Consider the following 23,685-nt stretch of genomic DNA (forward strand, 5'->3'; position numbering starts at 1 on the left):
ATTTATTAATCCGTGTTAATGTTAGCGTTCAGTGTTTGTTCATGTTTTTGTTGCTGTTACGTGATGTAGTGGTGTTTGACTAGGGGCGAGACGTGGGCTGATGACTCCATATTTTCAGAAAATGTACGGATTCGCCGTCCAGATGAAACGCAAAGGCGGCGTTTTCAAATATATCCACTCTGGGACCAGGTTTCAAAACATCGGTTTCACTCTTCCAAAACGCCAGATCCGTGTGGACGAAAATGCCTATCCGCTAAAAAATTTGTGATAAAAATCTTAATCTTAATAAAAATCTTGGACACCCTATCAAACGTCATTGGATAGTGCAGGAAGGAAGAGGAGGAGGCGGCGGAGGAGGAGGAGGATGAGGCGCGTCATGACAGACCTTAAAAGAATAATAAAGATAATTGTTTTTTCTGTTCAGTTTTTTGTCTTATTTTTGTTCTTGTACTATATTTTTTGTTTTGTACTATTTGATTGATCTTGAGTAAATAAATAATGTACATTTCTACATTTGGACTTTTATTTATGTTGCCTAGCAGCTATGGATTTTAATTTTACTATTAAGGTCCTTTCACACTGGACGCGATTTTGACGCGTGAATAATTCGCGCGATGGTTTTATTTTTTGATCAGCTGTTTGTGTAATGAGTGCGTTCACACCGAACGCGAATGTGCTGAGGCGAAAAAACGACTTTTATTTTTTTCGCTTCGATGTCGATTTTTTTTTACTTTTGAGGCAACAAAAAGGCTTCAGCCAATCACATACAAGGAAACAAAGGTGACGTCACAGCAAAAATGACAGATCTTCTGATTACTTGTGTGTCGGCGAATCCCGTTTTGTTTGACAAATCTAATAAAAACTACAAGGACAACGATTTGAAGGACAATGTGTGGCGTAGCATTGCCAACCAACTAGGGTATCACGACTGTGAGTATGTTGTGTGATAGTTTAGTCGTTGTATAGTCCGTGCTGTGTAGGCTAGCAGGCCTACACAGATGCGGTGCCACTATATGAAGGAGCTCCTCGAATTGTCCCACAGACATCCGAAAGTAAGTGCGGAACCGGCCATGATAAAGTTTTAGCTCCTGTACAAGATTGGCATACTCCCCTTCAGACTCTCTGTTCTTTAGGACTGGGTGCACCCAAAACCTTCTTTTCTGTCTTTTAAAGAAAATGAAAAGCTCGTCTTCACTGGATGATGATGTTGAAGTGTCCATTTTCTCAACTGTCGGCGCGAAAGTTTTGGAATGTTGAAGCTCTCTGAACGTCACAGACATCGCAAATTCGCGTCGCGGCTGATGTGAATGGTTTTGACGCGAACTATTCGCACGCGAACTATTCGCTTTTTTGTTTCGCTTTTTCGTTACGCATCCGGTGTGAAAGGGCCTTTATAGGTGAACATATAGGTGCATATATACCTGCATATATGTACCTATATAGGTATATGTCTGCACATACAGTATATATGTGTAAATATATGTGTGCATATATGTACATATACATGTTCATATATATATATATGTACATATATATGTGTGCATATATATACATATACAGTACAGACCAAAAGTTTGGACACACCTTCTCATTCAAAGAGTTTTCTTTATTTTCATGAATATGAAAATTGTAGATTCACACTGAAGGCATCAAAACTATGAATTAACACATGTGGATTTATATGTGGAATTATATACATAACAAAAAGTGTGAAACAACTGAAAATATGTCATATTGTAGGTTCTTCAAAGTAGCCACCTTTTGCTTTGATTACTGCTTTGCACGCTCTTGGCTTTCTCTTGATGAGCTTCAAGAGGTAGTCACCTGAAATGGTTTACCAACAGTCTTGAAGGAGTTCCCCGAGAGATGCTTAGCACTTGTTGGCCCTTTTGCCTTCTGTCTGCGGTCCAGCTCACCCCTAAACCATCTCGACTGGGTTCAGGTCCGGTGACTGTGGAGGCCAGGTCATCTGGCGCAGCACCCCATCACTCTCCTTCTTGCTCAAATAGCCCTTGATGCCTTCAGTGGGACTCTACAATTTTCATATTCATGAAAATAAAGAAAACTCTTTGAATGAGAAGGTGTGTCCAAACTTTTGGTCTGTACTGTATGTACATATAATATAGGAAAACGGCCAATTTTATATATGTCACATATATTAAAAACCTATATCAAAACCTATATTGAAACATATGTTTATATAGTTTTTTTTTCCTATGTGGGTTGTTGCCGGATGATGGAATGGCTAATTTCTTTCTGCCACATCTACTCTAATGCAGCCAATGAAATCTCATAATATTTAGCATTTATTTTAGACAATCAGTGAATCAACACTAAAGTTGTTTAAAGATCTGGATCTACAGTCTTCCTGTTGCTTAGAATACTGAGAACCAAATCTAGTATATATAAATCTAGTCTGGAATGTTATAAGTCTACTTAAAAAAGAAAAAAAAAGTACTACTCAGAACAAATTTAAACAACAAAATATAGTCCTTTTTATTTTTTTTGTTAGATTAGATTATTAGATTATAAATTAGATTCTAATACAGAATCTTGTGTGTTGCTCGTTTTGTAAACATTATCTTCTGTATATATTTGTTATATTTTAAAGCTACAGTAACAAAATTCATTTCTTTCTTTTACTATTTTCTCACCTTTCAGCTCTATTTAATGTCTTCTTTCTTGATCTTATTGTGCAAAAAAGAAAAAAATCTTCATAACCTTCACCATCTAATCGAATTAAAGAAGTAAAATAATTTTTTCATGTCGTGTTGATTTCAACAGTATTTTAAAGTTTTTCTGCACTTTCACAAACACAAAGTAATTGAAATAACTACAAGTGTTTATTTAGAAAAATCATGGGCGAGTATAGACACAAACTTCCTTTTACAGACGTATGGAATTTCAACCACTACCAAACAAACCCAGGAGGCCTTTTCTTTTTCCTAAAACACAGAAAAGGACATTATTTAGTTTGTGTAGCTGGTAAATTATGTAAATTTGTGCAACTGGGCTTAAGAATTCTTGTGACAATGTCACAAGGTGACGATCTTTAGGGGCGGAACCAAAATTCGGGAAGTTTGGTTCCGCCCGGAAGCGTTTCCGCCCGGACCGGAAAAACAGAACACCGGAACTTCCGGTAGCGCCGTAAGAAGGAAAATCAGGGAATTCGATGCACCTGTGCCTAGTTAGGGACAGCGGTTGGTGATTGGAGGATACGCTGGACAAGGCAGTACTTAAGGCCAAGTTATTTCCCAGTCTGGGAAGCTCTTTTTGGTGTGTGTGAAGCACTGGGTTGTGCCCGTCTTGGTACGCTGCTGGTAGCTGTCTAACTCTCTCTCTCCCTCAGGCTGGAATTGTATGATTGTGAAGACATCGCGAACCTTAAAGGTTGAGAAGTGAACAGATTATACGGCGAACTGAGACGACGTGAAAAAGGGGATTGGAAGTGGCATTGATGTGAGTACTAAGAGCCAGTCGAAAGTGCCCTGTATATTGACCTGGCGTTGTGTAGATCTCTCCAGGAGGAGGAGGGCGGCCCTACCCCTAATATAGTGTGGTGGGAGAGCCGAAGGAATACTTATTGAAGTAGTCACAACGACGACATCACTAGCTAGGCCGCATATTCCATCGCCAGATCCGAACCAAGCGAAGTGAAGGAAGACGGGTGTCCTTTCCGTACACTGAGTGTGGTGGGTGAGTCTTCGTGCTGTGAAAACCTATAATTTTGACGTGGTGTTGTATATTGCTGTGGGCTGCTGTGTATTGCCGTGTGTCCTGTCAGATAAACCCCCGCCTTCACGCACTTCGGCGTGGGAGGACAAGGAGATTGCTGGTCCTAGCCTAGTTCAGTACAGTATATGTTGTGAGCGTGCTTCAGATCTCCGGAGATAGCACGGTACGCTGTGTCCAGCCCAGAGGTGAAAGCCATCCAAAGCAGAGTAACTGTGTTTTGTGTCCAAGTTGATACCTGTGGAGAGGAAAGGAAAGAGAGTGAGTAACACAAGGAGAAACAGAGGAAACCTGTACTTACAGTACGTTGTGTTCAGCCCAGAGGTGAGAGCCATTCAAAGCAAACTAACGGTGCTATTGTGCCCAAGTTGATATCTGTGGAGAGAAAAGGAGAGAGAGGGAATAACACGAGGAGGAATAGAGCGAACCCTGTACTTACAGTACGCTGTGTCCAGCCCAGAGGTGAGAGCCATTTAAAGCAAACTAACTGTGCTATTGTGCCCAAGTTGATACCTGTGGAGAGAGAAGGAGAGAGAGGTGAATAACACGAGGAGGAATAGAGCGAACCCTGTACTTACAGTACGCCGTGTCCAGCCCAGAGGTGAGAGCCATTCAAAGCAAACTAACTGTGCTATTGTGCCCAAGTTGATACCTGTGGAGAGAAAAGGAGAGAGAGAGTGAATAACACGAGGAGGAATAGAGCGAACCCTGTACTTACAGTACGCTGCGTCCAGCCCAGAGGTGAGAGCCATTCAAAGCAAACTAACTGTGCTATTGTGCCCAAGTTGAGACCTGTGGAGAGAAAAGGAGAGAGAGAGTGAATAACACGAGGAGGAATAGAGCGAACCCTGTACTTACAGTACGCTGTGTCCAGCCCAGAGGTGAGAGCCATTCAAAGCAAACTAACTGGGCTATTGTGCCCAAGTTGATACCTGTGGAGAGAAAAGGAGAGAGAGAGCGAATAACACGAGGAGGAATAGAGCGAACCCTGTACTTACAGTACGCTGTGTCCAGCCCAGAGGTGAGAGCCATTCAAAGCAAACTAACTGTGCTATTGTGCCCAAGTTGATACCTGTGGAGAGGAAAGGAGAGAGAGTGGGTAACACGAGGAGAGACTGAGGAAACCTGTACTTACGCCGCTGCCTGTGGAGAAAGAGAAAGCGAGTGAGCACCCAAGGAACGAACTGTGTGAACCAGTACTTATTGTGAGCTGTAATCAGCGAAGAGGTGAGAGCAAAACCAAGCTGAACTAACTGTGCCTGTGTGTCCCAGCCGTTGCCTGTGGAGAAAGAGAAAGAGCGTGAGCACCCAAGGAACGAACTGTGTGAATCAGTACTTACTGTGAGCTGTAATCAGCGAAGAGCCGTTGCCTGTGGAGGAAGAGAAAGAGAGTGGGCACCTCGAGAACGAACTGTGTGAACCAGTACTTACCGTGAGCTGTATTCAGCGAAGAGGAGGAAGAAGGAGGGCGCTACGGATACCTAAGACTCAGGCCGGGGCCCGAGCCCCACGCCCCGGATCCCCGTGGCCCCCTTGCTCCCTGACCTCTTCCCGGCTATAGCCCATCTGGAGGGCCGAGTCAGAGTTTAGTTTTAATTGCCCTTTCCCTATTCCCCAAGCTATTTTTAAATATTTAAATAAAGATTGTTTTATCACTTACTTGTTCTCGTGTTGTTTGGCCATTGGGTCGGGTTTGGGGACCTCCTCGAGGTGGAAGTTGAGAAGGGGTGTGGCTTAGTTAAAGCATAGCCAGCCCCTGGGTGTGACAGATTTTGGCGTAGTCGGCAGGATTTCCACCTCGAGTTGAGTAACCAAGGTCGTCCAATGACCGACAACGCGGGGCTTTCAGCCCAACCCCGTGCCATGCCCGTTTTTATGGGGAGCCCCTGGATTCAAAAATATGGGGGGACAGAATCCGAGGTACGATTGTCTGAATGGAAGGCTCAACTAGAGTACTTGGCCGACCTACAGGGCCTTAGTGCAGCCCAGCGGCTTCAATTTGTGTTAAACTCCCTGGATGGAGAAGCGCGGCGAGAGGTGCATGCCGCCCCCGAAGCCGTTAGAGCCAACGCCCAAACCGTGTTCCAGTTCCTCACTGAACAGTATGGTGACCACACCCCCGTAGCTGTCCTTCGCTCCCAGTTCTTCAATTGTAAGCAGGGCCCCCGCCAACCGATTAGAGCTTTCGCCCTGAGGTTGCGAGAGCGATTCGCCCGACTACAGACCCGTCGGGACCACGGGTTGGGAGATGGAGAGACTCTATTGCGGGACCAGTTTCTTCTGGGGTTGAAGGAGGGTCCGGTGAGACAGAGCCTACGTATCCAGTTTCGAAGGGACCCGGGTCTTACGTTCGAAGATCTGAAGAAAGAGGCACTGGCCCTGGAAGGTGATGAGACTGAGGTGAGTGGTTCCCCAGTGTGTGCGGTTGTCAGTGAAGTAGCACCAGCACAACCCGGAGGCCCTGACTGGAAGCAAGCACTGAAGGCTGAACTTTTGAAAGATGTCCGCGATCAGATGTCTGAACTGTCTAAAGCCCTCGTAGGAGAATTGCGCCAAGGACGGGCGCGGGAGGAACCACGGCCGGCGCCCCGAGACCGAGTGTACTCAGAGGGAGGCCGAGAGCCGTTCAGGCGCCCGAACCACTTTAACCGGCCCCGTTTCGAATGGGACGAGCAAGGGCGACCCATCTGCAACCGCTGTGGCAAACCAGGTCACTATAGCCGTCAGTGTGGGCCCCGCAGGGCGTCAGAAGGGGGTTTTTAGGTCGGCCGGCCACTGTGGGTCGTGTGGCCGGGACCCCTCGAGAAGACCCTGGAAGAGGATATGGCTCTAGGAGCCAGATGATTGGGCGTAGCCCCGTGGCGAAGGTGAGAGTGTGCGGCAAGGAGATTCAATGCCTGGTAGACACAGGCTCCCAAGTGACGTTGTTTGCTGAGAGTTTATCCGAAGAAGTGTTTGGGAAACAAGGGGCACCAGGGGCGGAGGCCCCCTGGCTTACTCTGAAGGGCGCAAACGGCCTCGACATCCCATATATTGGCTACCGATTGACGGACCTAGAGGTTCACGGAGTGATGGTCCCCCAGAAAGGTGTGATTATCGTGCAAGACCATTGTCTGGGTGCACATCGAGCCCTGTTGGGCATGAATGTCCTCGCTGATTGCTGGGAAGAGCTATTTCGGGCTAGGCCCGTATCGAAGATACCACCTGCAGAGAGGCCCAAGTGGGAGTGTGTGGTAGCTGACTGTCGAAGGGTGCAAATGAGCCAAGTCCGCAGGGAACAGGAAGAGGTAGGAAGAGTGATGTGTCGTTTTGCTTTGTCTGTCCCCGCAAAAAGTGAGGCTGTTGTGTGGGCGCGAGTACCGCCCCGAAGAGCGGGCCCAGAAGAGTGGGTGCTGGTGGAGCCCCATGTGGATTGTCCACAAGTGGAAGTGGCACGAGGACTATCGACGGTCCGGCGGGGGAGAGTCCCCGTGAGGATACGGAATGTACATCCATACGCGGTGCAACTACATCGGCACCAACGATTAGCCCGTCTGACAACGGTTACATCCCACCAAGTAAGGGAAGAGAGGGATATTAGTTTTCGTCAGGTGTGCCCCACTGTCATCGAGGTGGCCCTGACACAAGTAGACACCCCATGGGGTGGTATGGAGAGGAGTGTGCCGAGCCACCTGGCGGGTGAGTCGTTACAAGGGGAGGATTTAGAGCAAGCACAGACACAGAAGTTACAGGCCCTCCTTCGGAGATGGCAGCATGTGTTCGCCACCCACGATGAAGACTACGGATGCACCCAGGTGGTACAACATCATATACCTACCGGGGATGCAGGGCCCAGCCGGGAGAGGTATCGCCCAATTCCGCCCACTTTGTATACCGAGGTACGTACACTCCTGCAAGGCATGCTGAAGCAAGGAGTTGTTAGGGAAAGCAGCAGCCCGTGGGCGGCCCCCATAGTGCTGGTGCAAAAGAAGACGGGGGCTTGGAGATTCTGCGTGGACTACCGTAAGCTGAACCTCGTGACTAAGAAAGACGCTTTCCCTTTGCCACGGATCGAAGATTCGCTTGCCAGCCTCACGCAGTCGGCATGGTACTCTACCCTAGATTTGGCCAGTGGCTACTGGCAGGTGCAGGTGGCCGAAGCAGACCGGGAGAAGACTGCCTTTACAACCCCGTTTGGACTATTTGAATGGGACCGGATGCCTTTCGGGCTCTGTAACGCTCCGGCCACCTTCCAGCGGCTGATGCAGCGGTGCTTGGGAGGTCAGTTAATGGAGTCAGTATTAGTTTACCTGGATGATGTGATTGTCTACTCCCCAGATTTTGATTCACACCTGAGGCACCTCGAGGAAGTCTTTCGGGCCATGGAGAAGTACGGATTGAAACTACAGCCCAATAAGTGTCACTTACTACGGAGAGAAGTCAACTTTCTGGGCCACGTGGTCAGTGCGGCTGGAGTGTCCGTAGATCCTGGAAAGGTATCGGCCGTGAAGGACTGGAAGGCCCCGAGGACAGTGAGGCAAGTGCGATCCTTTTTAGGATTTGTGGGATACTATAGGCGTTTCATAAAGGACTTTTCAAAAATTGCTAAACCCCTTAATCAGTTGCTGGTTGGCACAGGTCGTAACCGGGGCCGGGGGTCGCCCAACGTAGACTGGGATGCAAATTGTGAGTCGGCGTTCCAGACATTGAAGCAGGAGCTGCTACAGGCCCCTATCTTGGCATACGCAGATTTCACAAAACCATTCCTTTTGTATACAGATGCCAGCAATCTCGGGCTGGGAGCGGTGTTGGCTCAACGGCAGGACGGAGTTGAGAGGGTCATCGCGTACGCCAGCCGGAGCCTCCACCCAGCCGAGAGGAACGATGCGAACTATAGTTCTTTCAAATTGGAGCTGCTGGCGTTGAAGTGGGCCCTAAGTGAGAAATTTAAAGACTACCTCTGGGGTGCCAAGGTGACGATCATTACAGACAATAACCCATTAGTACACTTGCAGACGGCGAAGCTGGGAGCCGTGGAGCAGCGGTGGGTGGCCCAACTGGCCAACTTTGACTATCAACTACAGTACCGACCAGGGCGTGAACACACGAACGCGGACGTCCTCTCAAGGCTGCCCGAAGCGGAAAGCCCCGGAGGGGCCAACCCGGAGGAGGGCTATATGGTAGGAGCAGTAGAGGCACCAGGCAGCAGACAAGAGGCCGTGCCTGAGAACTGGGGATGGGATCCCCGTCGGTGGAGGGAGAGACAGGCCAGGGATCAAGATGTGCGGCTGGTAAGAGAATGGCTGGAACAGGGCCGACGGCTGACGCCAGCGGAGAGGTTAGCCCAGACGGATACTGGGAGGAGGCTGCTGGGGCAATGGGACAGGCTGGAGCTGAGAGATGGCGTTTTGTGCAGAAGGGTCAGTGACCCGAAGTTGGGCGAAGAAGTACGCCAGATCGTGGTACCCGCAGATGAGGTAACGGCTTTAGTTTCGGCGTACCACAACCAGTTGGGGCATCAGGGACAGGAGAGGACCGTGTCCCTGCTTAGGAGATTCTTCTTTTGGCCCGGGCTAGAGGCATCGGTGCACGCCCTAATTCAAGCTTGCCCGAGATGCATATTGTTTAAGTCCAGACGGGAGGTCCGAGCGCCAATGGTACCCATCCATGCGAAGGCCCCCCTTCATATCATGGCTATGGACTTCTTGACACTGGGCCGACCACGAGATCGCTACCAGAACATCTTGGTAATAACGGATTTGTTCACAAAGTACGCTTGGGCTATCCCCACCCTCGACCAGACTGCAACCACCACCGCTACAGTTTTATGGCGGGCCGTCTTCCAGACGTTCGGATGCCCGGAGTTTCTGCACTCCGATCAAGGAGCCAACTTTGAGTCCAGGGTAATTAGAGAACTATGCCAGTTGTACGGTTGCACGAAAACTCACACCACTTCGTATCATCCTCAGGGGAACGGCGGCTGTGAGAGATTCAATCAGACCCTATTGGGGCTGCTGGGGACCTTGGACCAACAACGGCAGGACGATTGGGTGAGTGCCTTGCCAAACCTCCTACAGGCCTATAACAACAGTATACATAGTACTACGGGTTACGCTCCCACTTACCTGATGTTTGGCAGACACATACGAATGCCTACTGACCTGGTCCTAGGAGTGATAGCCGACCAAGAGGAAGCAAGTGTAACGGAGTGGGTGGGGCGCCATCACCAGCGCTTGCATTTCGCCTACGAGCAGGTGTCGAAAAGGATACAGACGGCAGGAGAGAAAAGTAAGCGGTTGTATGATCGGACTGCTAGAGAAGCCCCTCTACTGCCAGGAGAGAGGGTGTTGGTGAGAGATAATCGGCGGCAGGGGAAGGGGAAACTGAGTGACCGTTGGGAGGCCACCCCTTATGTAGTCTGCCGGCAGCAGAGGCCGGGGCAGCCGGTCTATACCATCCGGCCAGAAGGGAAGTCAGGCCCCGACCGTGTGGTGCACCGGAACATGATTCGCCCATGCCCTAACTACCCTGAAGCCGTGGACGAAGTCCCCACGGAACCTGTACCAGCGGCCCCCTGGATTGAAGGTTGGGCTGTGGTACCAGGGAGACCCGTGGTGGCACCACCCCCGATCGCCCCGAGAGAACCAGAAGCAGCCCCTGAACAAGCTGAGCCCGATTCACCAGTGAGACGATCCCAGCGAGAGAACCGAGGCCGACCCCCTGCCCGCTATGGGGAGTGGACAGCCCGAGGACGTTCTAGGGACTAGAACGGATTGGCGGGGGAGGATGTCACAAGGTGACGATCTTTAGGGGCGGAACCAAAATTCGGGAAGTTTGGTTCCGCCCGGAAGCGTTTCCGCCCGGACCGGAAAAACAGAACACCGGAACTTCCGGTAGCGCCGTAAGAAGGAAAATCAGGGAATTCGATGCACCTGTGCCTAGTTAGGGACAGCGGTTGGTGATTGGAGGATACGCTGGACAAGGCAGTACTTAAGGCCAAGTTATTTCCCAGTCTGGGAAGCTCTTTTTGGTGTGTGTGAAGCACTGGGTTGTGCCCGTCTTGGTACGCTGCTGGTAGCTGTCTAACTCTCTCTCTCCCTCAGGCTGGAATTGTATGATTGTGAAGACATCGCGAACCTTAAAGGTTGAGAAGTGAACAGATTATACGGCGAACTGAGACGACGTGAAAAAGGGGATTGGAAGTGGCATTGATGTGAGTACTAAGAGCCAGTCGAAAGTGCCCTGTATATTGACCTGGCGTTGTGTAGATCTCTCCAGGAGGAGGAGGGCGGCCCTACCCCTAATATAGTGTGGTGGGAGAGCCGAAGGAATACTTATTGAAGTAGTCACAACGACGACATCACTAGCTAGGCCGCATATTCCATCGCCAGATCCGAACCAAGCGAAGTGAAGGAAGACGGGTGTCCTTTCCGTACACTGAGTGTGGTGGGTGAGTCTTCGTGCTGTGAAAACCTATAATTTTGACGTGGTGTTGTATATTGCTGTGGGCTGCTGTGTATTGCCGTGTGTCCTGTCAGATAAACCCCCGCCTTCACGCACTTCGGCGTGGGAGGACAAGGAGATTGCTGGTCCTAGCCTAGTTCAGTACAGTATATGTTGTGAGCGTGCTTCAGATCTCCGGAGATAGCACGGTACGCTGTGTCCAGCCCAGAGGTGAAAGCCATCCAAAGCAGAGTAACTGTGTTTTGTGTCCAAGTTGATACCTGTGGAGAGGAAAGGAAAGAGAGTGAGTAACACAAGGAGAAACAGAGGAAACCTGTACTTACAGTACGTTGTGTTCAGCCCAGAGGTGAGAGCCATTCAAAGCAAACTAACGGTGCTATTGTGCCCAAGTTGATATCTGTGGAGAGAAAAGGAGAGAGAGGGAATAACACGAGGAGGAATAGAGCGAACCCTGTACTTACAGTACGCTGTGTCCAGCCCAGAGGTGAGAGCCATTTAAAGCAAACTAACTGTGCTATTGTGCCCAAGTTGATACCTGTGGAGAGAGAAGGAGAGAGAGGTGAATAACACGAGGAGGAATAGAGCGAACCCTGTACTTACAGTACGCCGTGTCCAGCCCAGAGGTGAGAGCCATTCAAAGCAAACTAACTGTGCTATTGTGCCCAAGTTGATACCTGTGGAGAGAAAAGGAGAGAGAGAGTGAATAACACGAGGAGGAATAGAGCGAACCCTGTACTTACAGTACGCTGTGTCCAGCCCAGAGGTGAGAGCCATTCAAAGCAAACTAACTGTGCTATTGTGCCCAAGTTGAGACCTGTGGAGAGAAAAGGAGAGAGAGAGTGAATAACACGAGGAGGAATAGAGCGAACCCTGTACTTACAGTACGCTGTGTCCAGCCCAGAGGTGAGAGCCATTCAAAGCAAACTAACTGGGCTATTGTGCCCAAGTTGATACCTGTGGAGAGAAAAGGAGAGAGAGAGCGAATAACACGAGGAGGAATAGAGCGAACCCTGTACTTACAGTACGCTGTGTCCAGCCCAGAGGTGAGAGCCATTCAAAGCAAACTAACTGTGCTATTGTGCCCAAGTTGATACCTGTGGAGAGGAAAGGAGAGAGAGTGGGTAACACGAGGAGAGACTGAGGAAACCTGTACTTACGCCGCTGCCTGTGGAGAAAGAGAAAGCGAGTGAGCACCCAAGGAACGAACTGTGTGAACCAGTACTTATTGTGAGCTGTAATCAGCGAAGAGGTGAGAGCAAAACCAAGCTGAACTAACTGTGCCTGTGTGTCCCAGCCGTTGCCTGTGGAGAAAGAGAAAGAGCGTGAGCACCCAAGGAACGAACTGTGTGAATCAGTACTTACTGTGAGCTGTAATCAGCGAAGAGCCGTTGCCTGTGGAGGAAGAGAAAGAGAGTGGGCACCTCGAGAACGAACTGTGTGAACCAGTACTTACCGTGAGCTGTATTCAGCGAAGAGGAGGAAGAAGGAGGGCGCTACGGATACCTAAGACTCAGGCCGGGGCCCGAGCCCCACGCCCCGGATCCCCGTGGCCCCCTTGCTCCCTGACCTCTTCCCGGCTATAGCCCATCTGGAGGGCCGAGTCAGAGTTTAGTTTTAATTGCCCTTTCCCTATTCCCCAAGCTATTTTTAAATATTTAAATAAAGATTGTTTTATCACTTACTTGTTCTCGTGTTGTTTGGCCATTGGGTCGGGTTTGGGGACCTCCTCGAGGTGGAAGTTGAGAAGGGGTGTGGCTTAGTTAAAGCATAGCCAGCCCCTGGGTGTGACAACAACATGCCCCTCTCTTACTTTATGTATTAAAGAGCTGAACATGAACATGGAAACTCACCATCTTTCTCGAGTACTGTGTATGTGGTCTCCATTCCAGCCTGGATGTGGTCGGTGACGTGACAGTGCAGGAGCCAGGTGCCAGGATACTGTGGACGCATGGTGACTGTCTGGAACGTCCCGGGGAACAGATCAAACACGTCTGCTCGGTGTGTTCCACTGACCTGCAGGAAGAGCCTATGGTCATCACACTCATGCTCTAGAAGATTTATACATGTGTGAGTGGGATGGATGGATGACCTTGTAGTCAAAGCTGTGGCCGTGGAAGTGCGCAGTGTGTATGTCCACCTCGTTTCCCATTCCCATCAGATACCAGTACACTTTATCTCCAACCTTCATGTTCAGGCCTTTAAGATTGCCGTAGACTAAACCATTGATTCCTGTGATAAACAACAGAATAACCATTAGTTTATCATCAACACATCTTAACATTTTGGCCATTTTTACACTGGAGCTTTTGGTGAATAATAATAACAGGAATATTCCTTACATTTTAATGCTGAGGCATTGATATTTTAGTTAATAGAGGACATATTTGTTACTAAAGGTGCTGTAACCACTCTATGCGAAGTTCTCAATTATTTGAGAATTAAAAAGACTGCCTTGCTTACTGTCTGACATGTCCTCACCCTCAAAACCATGACCAAAGCAATGCAATCCAGAGATATTGAACTCACCATGCATCTTGTTGCTTTCGATAAACTCCTCATCCTCTTTAAGTGCATTGGGAGGGTTTTTAACATGAGCTTTGATGTTGTCATCCAGATACCAAGATTCATTCTCATCAAAGACCATGAAGAGCAGAGCGAACTCCTCAATCTCTTTCTTCAGCCCCAGTGTTCGTGCCAGGCTCTTCTTGCAGATGACCAACGGGCCGATCAAGCCACTGTACATGTCCTGCATGAGAAGACCATCAGATAGACTCTGTATGCTTTCCAAACTTCTACAGATATAAGTGTGTTACCTTCTAAGACACCTTCTTTGGACCAAATTCTAAGGCAGTGTCACATTTGCACCGAATGCATTTCAATGAAAACAAATGATCCAAAACGGTGGATGAGTCAAGAGAAATGATCATGAACTACATTTCATATGCTACTGAAAAAAGTAAAACAAATGCATTCAGTTAATTTAAACTGGCCTGTTTTATATTTTGTGTACTTCCAGCTATCATGCTTTTAGCTTAGCAATATGCTAACGTCAAGCTCTTGAAAACAACTGTGACTGAAGTCTCCTTTGTACTTTCAGGATGCTACACACCATCCGATCAAATAATAATAATAATAATAATAAAAACATTGCTAACCATTTGTATAACCAGAGGTGGGTAGTAACGAGTTACATTTACTTCGTTACATTTACTTGAGTAATTTTTTGGGGTAACGAATACTTTTCGGAGTATATTTAAAGATGGGTACTTTATACTCTTACTTGAGTAAATTTTTGGGGAAAAATCTGTACTTTTACTTCGTTACTGTGGGCGACGCTCCTCTCGTTACTTTATCTTAATGCAATAAATGTTCAAACCATTTGGCAAACGAGTGAATTGGTTCATGAATCAGTTTGAATGAGTCGTTCAGTTCCCTGACGCACGCGCTGAGCGTCTGAAGTGGTTCACTCGGAGTTGTAACGTTTAAGAACAGAAAGAGCGTTGAAAACGTGGCTGGAACTGCACTGAATTGAAATCTGCAAAGGTTATTATTTGCTAGCGATGGAGATCCTTATTAGATGAACACCGCGTGTGCTGTCTACTGTTTAACAGGTAATAACTTGGGCTACATTCGATTACAGTACACGATACCACTGTGACATTAGTTTGTTGTACGTGTGTGGCTTATAACAGAGGGGAGTCAAGTTGAATGCAGCTTCCAAAAGACAAAAAAGAGCCGATTAAGATTTTATTAATTTTAATACAATCACACCTGTGCAAGTACGTTCAGCGAGTCATATTATCAGCTGCTAAATTCAGATCTGTGATTGCTTGCTGGCGCTTAGACAGAGATAGATGCGTTTATACAGCGCTGCTCATTACAAATCACACATGATTCTTTTGAGCTTATTAAAGCATTGGCCAATCAGAGGCGTTCAGATGAGTCATCGCTAAAATGCCGGTGCTTCCTTCACTCGCTCACTGACTGAATACCTCTTTCTGGCGAATTCTCTCGTCAGAAACAACAAAGTGCAGATGTGTGTACGAATCTTTAATTAAGATATTGATTTCACAGTGTTAACAGTTTCAGTGATTTTAATGTGAGTTTCTGAGAGTGATTGAAATCTAGACTGTCAGTGAAAATTATCTTTAATAATGTAAATGTTATTTGCTCTCTTTCTGAACAATGAAAGATTAGTAGCAATATTTATATCACATTAACTTTCAATGTTAAATTCACATTTAATATAAAGTCAGTCGTATTAAAAATATGTTATGGCATGACACCTATATCTGTTACTTAAGTAAACAGACAAGGTTTTATAATAAATTACATAAATTGGAGTAAAGGCTGATGAAATATATACATTTATACACGCACACATACATTACATACATTTTATCTATATATCTAAATAAAAATAGGCTCAGTATATATGACCCAAAGTAACTACTTGAGTAGATTTTTTGTCTGATACTCTTTTACTCTTACTCAAGTAACTATTCAAGACTAGTACTTTTACTTTTACTTGAGTACAGTTTTTGGGTACTCTACCCACCTCTGTGTATAACCACAGATTAACTACAAATACCAAGGTTAGACTATGTTTAGTGTAGCAAAACTAGGATTCATTTGCAGTTAACCATGGTTTAACTGTAGTAACCATTTTAGTTGTAATAAAGCCATGGTTAGTTTTCATATGATATGCAAATGTACAAATGGGATGATATGAATTCATATGAATTCGCCACTAATTTGTCAAAAGGTAAAATAGCTATGAATTGTAATAAGACGGAAAGTAAGGTGATTAGGTTTTAGTAAACATCACGCTTGTTTTGAACACTTGATTCACTTGGTGTGAAAGATACCTTGATAACATCTACAGTGGAGTAATACGCTCCGACACTGCATTCCTCCTGCTCTTCTGTCGGCCCAGAACTCTTTGGGAGGTACCAGGTATAGGTCTGAGTTTCACCTTGAGTAAACAATACATGCATTTAGACTTAATAAACTGTCAACTGTCAACATTATTCAACTGTCAGATCTTACCTGGACGTGTCAGGGCCACCTGAGGACTGTCAGTTTTGACTCCATGAGCGTGTATGGAGTACGGCCTCTTAGCCATGTTCTTAAACACAACCTTCACTTTTTCTCCCACTTTACCATGGATCATGGGTCCTGAGACGAGCATATTTTGAAGTTTGACTAACATATACACCAAATTATAGTCAACCATCAATGTACAGCATAATCTACAAATACTTACCCATAATTCCCAGGTGTTCCATTTCAGCAGATCTTTCCTTGGGTTTGGTGAAGGTGTCATCAGTGTACTCTCTGTACAGCACCTTCTTATATTTTGAACCAATGAATTTGCCTTCTTTCTTTAGGAATTCGTTGCCTGGACTGAATATATCAAAATAAAACTGATTTAGAACTTGCGTGTGATACAAACACACACACAAAAACAACAACAATTTTACCTGAATAGTGTTTGGATATTGAATTTAGATCAAAACTACACTAGAAAACAAACTAAACTACATTTAAATTTAGTTGGTCACATTATGTCACAACTCACTCAAGGACCAATGGGGTTTGGTGACACTGATGCAGTTATTTGCTGATAATCTTGACTTTCACCATAGGTCTCAAATCTTATCAACAGCTGTATGTTCATGCTTTGTATATGAACCACATTTGGCATCAATGATGCTCAACACCACTGGAGGTTCTTGTTGTATCTTTGCAAGTGGGATTCATGAGTTCTGGTGAAGGACTTGGAATACCTGTCTTTCAGACCATGGTGCATCTCTCCCTCCCATGTGCGGGTGGGTGAATAGTCCCAGTCCATCTCAACCGCAGCGATGTAATACTTCGACTGGTGTAGCATTGTTTCAGACTGACGGTTCCAGAAGCGACACTTCTCCACGGTGTAGTTGGCTCTCATGCCTCCATGATAATGATCTGTGGTTTTACATCCCACCTCAAACTGTCCTGCAGACGCCATGTTACATCATCAGAACAGCACAAAATGTGTACAACTCTGAGGTTCATCTCAAATGCAAAATTTATGTGATCATGTAAGTAATGCTCAACAATGTTCAATGAGGTTAAAAAATATTTTAAATAATTTATAATTTGGTCAACTGACTTTCTTTGTATGGACAGAAATATATTTTAAAAAACTGTGTTTTTCCACAGAAGAAATGCATACAGATTTGCAACAACATTGGTTGAACAAGTCAACTAATCAAAATGAGAATTTAGCAACATTGTTTTAAGTTGATTAAAATACCATGTCATTAAAATGATACTTTATATGTGGCACATAGTTGTTCTTTGTCACAGAGAGATCAAAGATAGAAGGGATGGGACTGTACCCATGCTGTCAGGCTCCATAATGACAGTGTGAGAGATATGAGGAAACACGTTGATGGTGTCTCTCCTGGTGTCTTTGTAGAGGAACCGGTTGCCCTCAAAGTAAAGCCCATGGATGTCAACCTCTGATCCCAGTCCAGACAGATGCCAGGACACCTTATCACCTTTACACATACTCAAGCCTTGCAGATTCCCATACATGTATCCATTGAGTGCTGTGAATGAAAAAACAATTCTCAGTAAAAACAAAAAAATTATAACTATAATATATATATGGTTTGTGTGCAGCAGAAATGCAAAAGTGCTTACAGTGCATTTTATTGGACTCCTGAAAGTCTTCATCTTCTTTATTTACAGATTTGGGCTGTTTTACGGATCTGTGGATGTTGTCATCCAAATACCAGCTCAGGTTCTCGTCAAACACAGTTGCAAGAAGGTGGAACTCTTTGTCCACATTTTTCTGTGATGGAATAAAAATATTGGCAAAGCAATGAGCAATAAATTGTTATTGCATTGTTGGGAATATCCAGACCCAGATGAAACCTGCACTCTGCATGCTACCAATCATCTACCAATACTGTAGTCCTTTCATCTCTAAACATTTTACAAATGTGAAAATGCTCAGCATACTTCTCCCACACCTGCTTTCCTGATTTGAGGGTTTTAGGCTTGCAGATCAGAAGAGGTCCAACCAGCCCAGAGTTGGTGTCTCTAATGGGATCCACCGCTGAGTAGTACATGTAAGTGATGCAGTCTGGATCTTTTTCAGTTGGTCCTCCATTCTTAGGAACCACCCACTCATACTGGTAGGTGGTGTCAGGTCGGACCAATGCAGCAGGAAGTGGCTCGACCACTCCTGAAAGAAATATGAAGGACCAGACTTGATATTACATAAGAATTTCCAAAATGGATTCAGAGCAGAATGGGGACGCTTGATTTTTGGCAATATTGTCAGCTTGATTGCACAGACACTATTGGAAAAGAACTGAACTGAGCTCGACGATGATATCACTGAATCAATGAAAAACTGTATTTCAGTCATGACGGAGGGATTGGCATGGTAATGTACATGACAATGGTAATGTGTTTAGTCTTGGCAGAATAGATCTGCTACACTGCTGCTGCTTCTACTGTTGTAGAAGTACTAAGACTTACTACTGCCAATAAATCCACAGCATGCTGCTGTGAGCATGGAAGAAATACTGCTGCTGCACACTAAATATAACATGTATAAAAAAAAAAACTTTATATAACATACACGAATCACCTTGTAGCAAATCTATACAGGTGGAGCTGGGGAAGGTCAAGGTCCTTCTAGTCCTATATTATATAGGACTATATATACTAGTCCTATATTTTAATGCCGAGCATGAGCTCATTGGCTATCGATATAGGAGAGAACCAATCAGCTGCCATGTGATAATTATGTCATTAGGTCAGATTGAGTATCGGACAGCGCCATCTAGAGTTTAATGCCAGAATTCTCTATTTTGCTGAAAAAAACTAAACTGTTTACTATTATCCTCTTTTTAGAGCAGATTTAAATTTTGTTTGCATTATTGAAACATTATTTTCCTGTTTAACATTCTCTAAAGCTGCTTTGACAGTCTGTATTGTATAAAGCACTGTGTAAATAATAAAGGTGACTTGGCTTGAGTTGACTTGGATATTGCAAGGTTGTCCAGTCCTGCTCCTGGAGGGTCAATGTCCTGTAAAGTTCAGCTCCGACCAGAGCAACACACTTTCCTAGATGTTTCTAGTGATCCTAAAGACCATAGTTGGGTGGTTTTGGTGTCTTTAATTAGAATATTAGGATTTGACACCCATGAGATAGTGGGTCATGAAACACAGCCAGTACCCATGGGTACACTAGTACCCAAAGCATCCCTGCAACCCTACATATCGGTTTAGAAAATGGATTGATAAGTAGCTAGTGAATGGTTTATCTAGACTTTTTTTTTCATATGGAGTAATGTGAACTGTGAATTGTTCCCAGTGAGTCCAGAAGCAAATATTAAGGAAGCAAATAGTGTGAATTTGATTCAGTTTTCCCCTCTGTTCAATGTCAGTAAAGCAAGTGATGCGTTCACTATCACTCAGAGAGGGATCTTTGGTCTCTCATGGATTTGGACTGATTTGTTTGATTTGTTGAGTCCAGCCAGGACTGGAAAATAAATTTTGCGCAATGACCACTGGCTTTGATGCAATATTAGACTTAGTAGACAACAGTCTGGGTTTGCTTTATTTACACTGTTATTTTTCTTACTTGCTTCTTTCTTGAGTTCCCGAAGCTTCTTGGCAGTGTATGACTCTGTATAAAAAAACAAATGGAAAAGGATGATATTTAGTTTAGGTCTGTCATACATTTTTATACATTTATTCAAAGAGGTTTATTCTTTACCTTCCAGGACATTGTGGTAGAGAGTTCCATCCATTTCTATGTTATATTGCACTCCATGAGGTTGGATACTATAGGGCCTACTTGCTTTATTTCTGAATGCCACTTTAATTGTGTCCTCTTCCTCTGCTCTGATGATTGGACCTAAAAAAATATCCCATAAACACCAATTTGTAATTTGAAAAATCTCATAACATTTAAAGCTGTCACAAATTCACTGCTGTTCATTCTGCTCTGTCGACAACATTTGTGTAAACTTTAGTTTCATTACCCAGAATTCCAAGATGCTGCTCCTCAGGGGTCCTCTCTTTGCGTTTGGAGAATGTGTCATCAGTATATTCCACATACTGGACCTTCTTGTATTTGCCCCCGATGTGATCATTGCGGCTATCAAAGAAAGTATCTGATACGCTGTGGATATTCAGAGACACAAGTTTAAATGTAAGGACAAAAGGAGATTTCCTTTGACTTTTTAAATGTATCTCAGTGAAGAGCTTAAAATAATATTTTACCTGTCATCAGCTAGTTTTTTCCCTGAATACTGGTTTATCCCCGTTGGCCCATAATCCCAAATGACTTCCTCAGCAGCAATGTAATACTGTCTCGTTTCTCCAAATGGTCTGGGTTTATGCACATTTGGGAAACACTTCTTAATCTCAAAAATGGCTTGCATGCCGGCTAAAATTGGGGAGAAATGTCATTAAATGCAACACAGCAATTCTAACAATGCAGAATGCACCCATATTTTCTTTCTGTACCTTCCAGATGATCATTGACTTGACAGCTGAGGAGCCACTCTCCGGGATTATCTGCCACCATCTCTACATTCACAAAAGTAGCCGGGAACAGACTGACAGTGTCAGTGTGGTGCCGTTTGTCCGTCAGGATCTGTCCGTGGAAGAAGGCTGAGTGGAGGTCCACCTCGTTCCCTATCCCAAACAAATGCCACTGGATCTTATTGCCCATGCACATACTGAGGTCCGGCAGGTTACCGTAGACATACCCGTTGATAGCTACAGTAAAGTTCAGAAAGGAAGTTAAGATTTCTGGACGGTTCACAGAATTTGTTTAATAAATAGTAGTACTTAGGATATACTATATAGTATACTAGTATTCTAGGGAATACATAAAATGTGGCTAGAACAGGGTTTGATCTGGGACATTATTACTGAACTCACAGTGCATTTTATTGCTTTCCTGAAAGCCTTCGTCGTCCTTGTTGACTTTGGCAGGAGCTGTGCAGTAGGTCTTGATATTTTCATCCAGGTACCAGCTGAGGTTCTCGTCAGACACCGTGAACATGAGGGCATAAAGATAGTCAGCTGTCTTGTCCCCATGCACATCAAGAGAGCCTGAGAATTGCAAAACAACAAAGAATCATTCATTGTTAGTGGACTATATCAGAACTTAAAGTGTGTTAATTACAGTATACAATGACTTTCATGGGAGTCAACTTTTTTATATGAATTTGTATAAATAATGTTAAAAGTACATAATCATTTGAGTAATCATTTGCATTCCAAATTGTCACTGTGTAGCAGCTAGTCAGATATATATATATATATATATATATATATATATATATATATATATATATATATATATATTTATATATATATATTTATATATATATTTGTTAAATAGGCAAGGTTCCTGAAACACTGATTGAAAAGTTTGTTCAAATGATCATTGCATAATATGCATAAAACTTGTACTCTTTACAAACTTTTTTTCCCCAAGTCTTAACAGAGATTTAATAGTGACAGATATTGACACGTATCATATAAAAAAACTAGATAAAACATGTCACTCCTTCTTCAGTTTTATCCCTCAGACTTTAAAAGCATAAACGAAAATATTGTCTGCAAAATACAATCTAATGTATGCTTTTAAACCAATAAATTCATTAATAATTAATGAATTCCTCTTTTTCACATTAATTATTCTTGTGTTTATTTTAAGTTTAAACCTGACTAAATAATCATATTTGAAGTGGAACTACATTTCAACATTACGGTTGCTTGTATTTGAACCCACAACATTACTGAGAGATCCTAACATTTGAACTTTGAAGTGAAAAGAAAGGTTTGTACCTTTTTTACATATTATGAGAGGTCCAATGAGTCCTGAGGCGATGTCTTTGGGGGTGTCAACATGCGAGTGGTATATTCTGGTCAGACAGTTAGTTTCATCTTTACCAGGACTATGGGAAGCCGGTAGGGTCCAAACATAGGTGTACGACTTTTCAGGGGCCACTGAATCATCAGCTTTCTCCACCTTTTCTGACGAGTCGGGATATAGTGCTCCTGGAGATAAAGACAATGATAAACAATTTATGAGCAAGACTATGTTATCAGAGGAATTCAAGCACTACTTTGACATCACCTTCATTGCTCTTGTTGTAACTGAGGCCGTGTGGATGGATGGAGTATGCTCTTTTGGCCATGTTCTTCATGTGCACAATAACTACATCATCTTCTTCTGCACTAATGAGGGGTCCGAGGAACCCCAACCACTTGGGTTTTTCTATCTCCTGTCTGTAGGTGGCGTCAGTATATTGCAGGTACACTGCCTTCTTATACACCCGCCCGATCCGCTGCTCTCCCCTCTCCAGAAACACCCGTGCTTCTCTGCCAAACACCAAAACATAATTATCCATTTAGCTTTTACACGCACTGAAGTAGAAACTGTATTACTTAGGGTTTAGAGTTTGTTGAAGATCCAGACTCTAAAGCTGCATTTGCACTACTAAAATATCTGCAGAAACAAAGCAACTGGAGCTCATTCACCATTCATTGTTGAAATCATTCATTTTCAATGTACAGCAAAAAAAGGCAGGAGAAATATACAAGTGAAATTCTCATTAAAGTTCCAAAGTATTAAAATAATCTACTCTAAATAGCAACTAGAGTGCATTTAAAATGATTAAATGTTTACTAAAATGTCATAAGCTAATTTCTTGCAACTCATAACTCAGATTTATACAGTGCTTTTACTCACTCATCTTCTTTTAGGGTTTTGTTCTGAATCAGATTTTTACCACTAGGAGCATAATCCCACTGAATCTCCTTAATGGCAAAAAAATATTCCCTTGTGATAGAAGACGCGATTCCAGCACAACACAAAACCCCGATCAGCGTCCAATGCAGCCCCTTCATTTTTGTTCCCTGGGATTTGACTGTCAATATGGAGCAGATGCTTCACCTCTTTAAATCATGAAGGGTGACACCAGTCAGCCAATCACAATAGACCTGAACAAGGTAAATTCGGCAGTCTGGCAATACATGACCTCATGAATTTACTGGCAGTATGTGACCTAATGAACTCTTGGAAACTCCTGTCTGTCAAAAAACCCCTATGTCAGTTTGCAATCATCAACGATCTGTCTGATAAAGCTTGTGCCTGAGTCCATTTGGATGCTTTGAATTAATTTTGAGACATTATGATGTATTGGTTGTACAATTTATAGATACAATACCAACCAAGCAAACAAAATATTATATGAAAAATATTATATGAACTGGATGAGATTTGTAAAGAAAAGTAATCACCCCATTTCTTGAGTGTGTTTGTGCATGATTGACGTGATAAACACTGCTGACCAGAAGACCCCAGCTTGTATGCATTGCGTAAAAAATCAATAGGGTTTGGGGTATTTGTCTCATTTTGAGTTGAGTAATGTTTGTCTGTTTGAAAGACAGCAGAGACCAGGACAACTAGAGCCCCAGATA

General features: G+C 44.4%; 1 protein-coding gene across 1 annotated transcript; it reads right to left on the bottom strand.

Moving 5' to 3' along the window:
* Positions 1-2,824: 2,824 nt before the first annotated feature.
* cp (ceruloplasmin) lies at positions 2,825-23,140 on the bottom strand. Its single transcript, XM_059569911.1, has 20 exons — positions 22,955-23,140; positions 22,340-22,584; positions 22,048-22,260; positions 21,133-21,306; positions 20,713-20,967; positions 20,467-20,632; positions 20,226-20,365; positions 19,958-20,098; positions 19,823-19,867; positions 18,198-18,412; positions 17,866-18,016; positions 17,559-17,771; positions 16,965-17,172; positions 16,442-16,581; positions 16,225-16,353; positions 16,044-16,150; positions 13,702-13,921; positions 13,265-13,404; positions 13,026-13,188; positions 2,825-2,945 (listed from the first exon to the last, which is right to left on the bottom strand). The coding sequence occupies exons 1-20, from the start codon at positions 23,110-23,112 to the stop codon at positions 2,905-2,907; spliced, it is 3,264 nt and encodes a 1,087-aa protein (XP_059425894.1). The 5' UTR covers positions 23,113-23,140; the 3' UTR covers positions 2,825-2,904.
* Positions 23,141-23,685: the final 545 nt, after the last annotated feature.

This window comes from Carassius carassius, chromosome 16 (genome assembly GCF_963082965.1).
Source record: "Carassius carassius chromosome 16, fCarCar2.1, whole genome shotgun sequence".
Lineage (NCBI taxonomy): Eukaryota > Metazoa > Chordata > Actinopteri > Cypriniformes > Cyprinidae > Carassius > Carassius carassius.

Coding starts and splice junctions, on each gene's coding strand:
- cp (XM_059569911.1), bottom strand. CDS start 23,112: ATGAAGGGGCTGCATTGGACGCTGATCGGGGTTTTGTGTTGTGCTGGA. Junction 17,772..17,865: donor GGAGTCCAATAAAATGCACT/GTAAGCACTTTT, acceptor TTTCATTCACAG/CACTCAATGGATACATGTAT. Junction 13,189..13,264: donor GCCACAGCTTTGACTACAAG/GTCATCCATCCA, acceptor CTCTTCCTGCAG/GTCAGTGGAACACACCGAGC.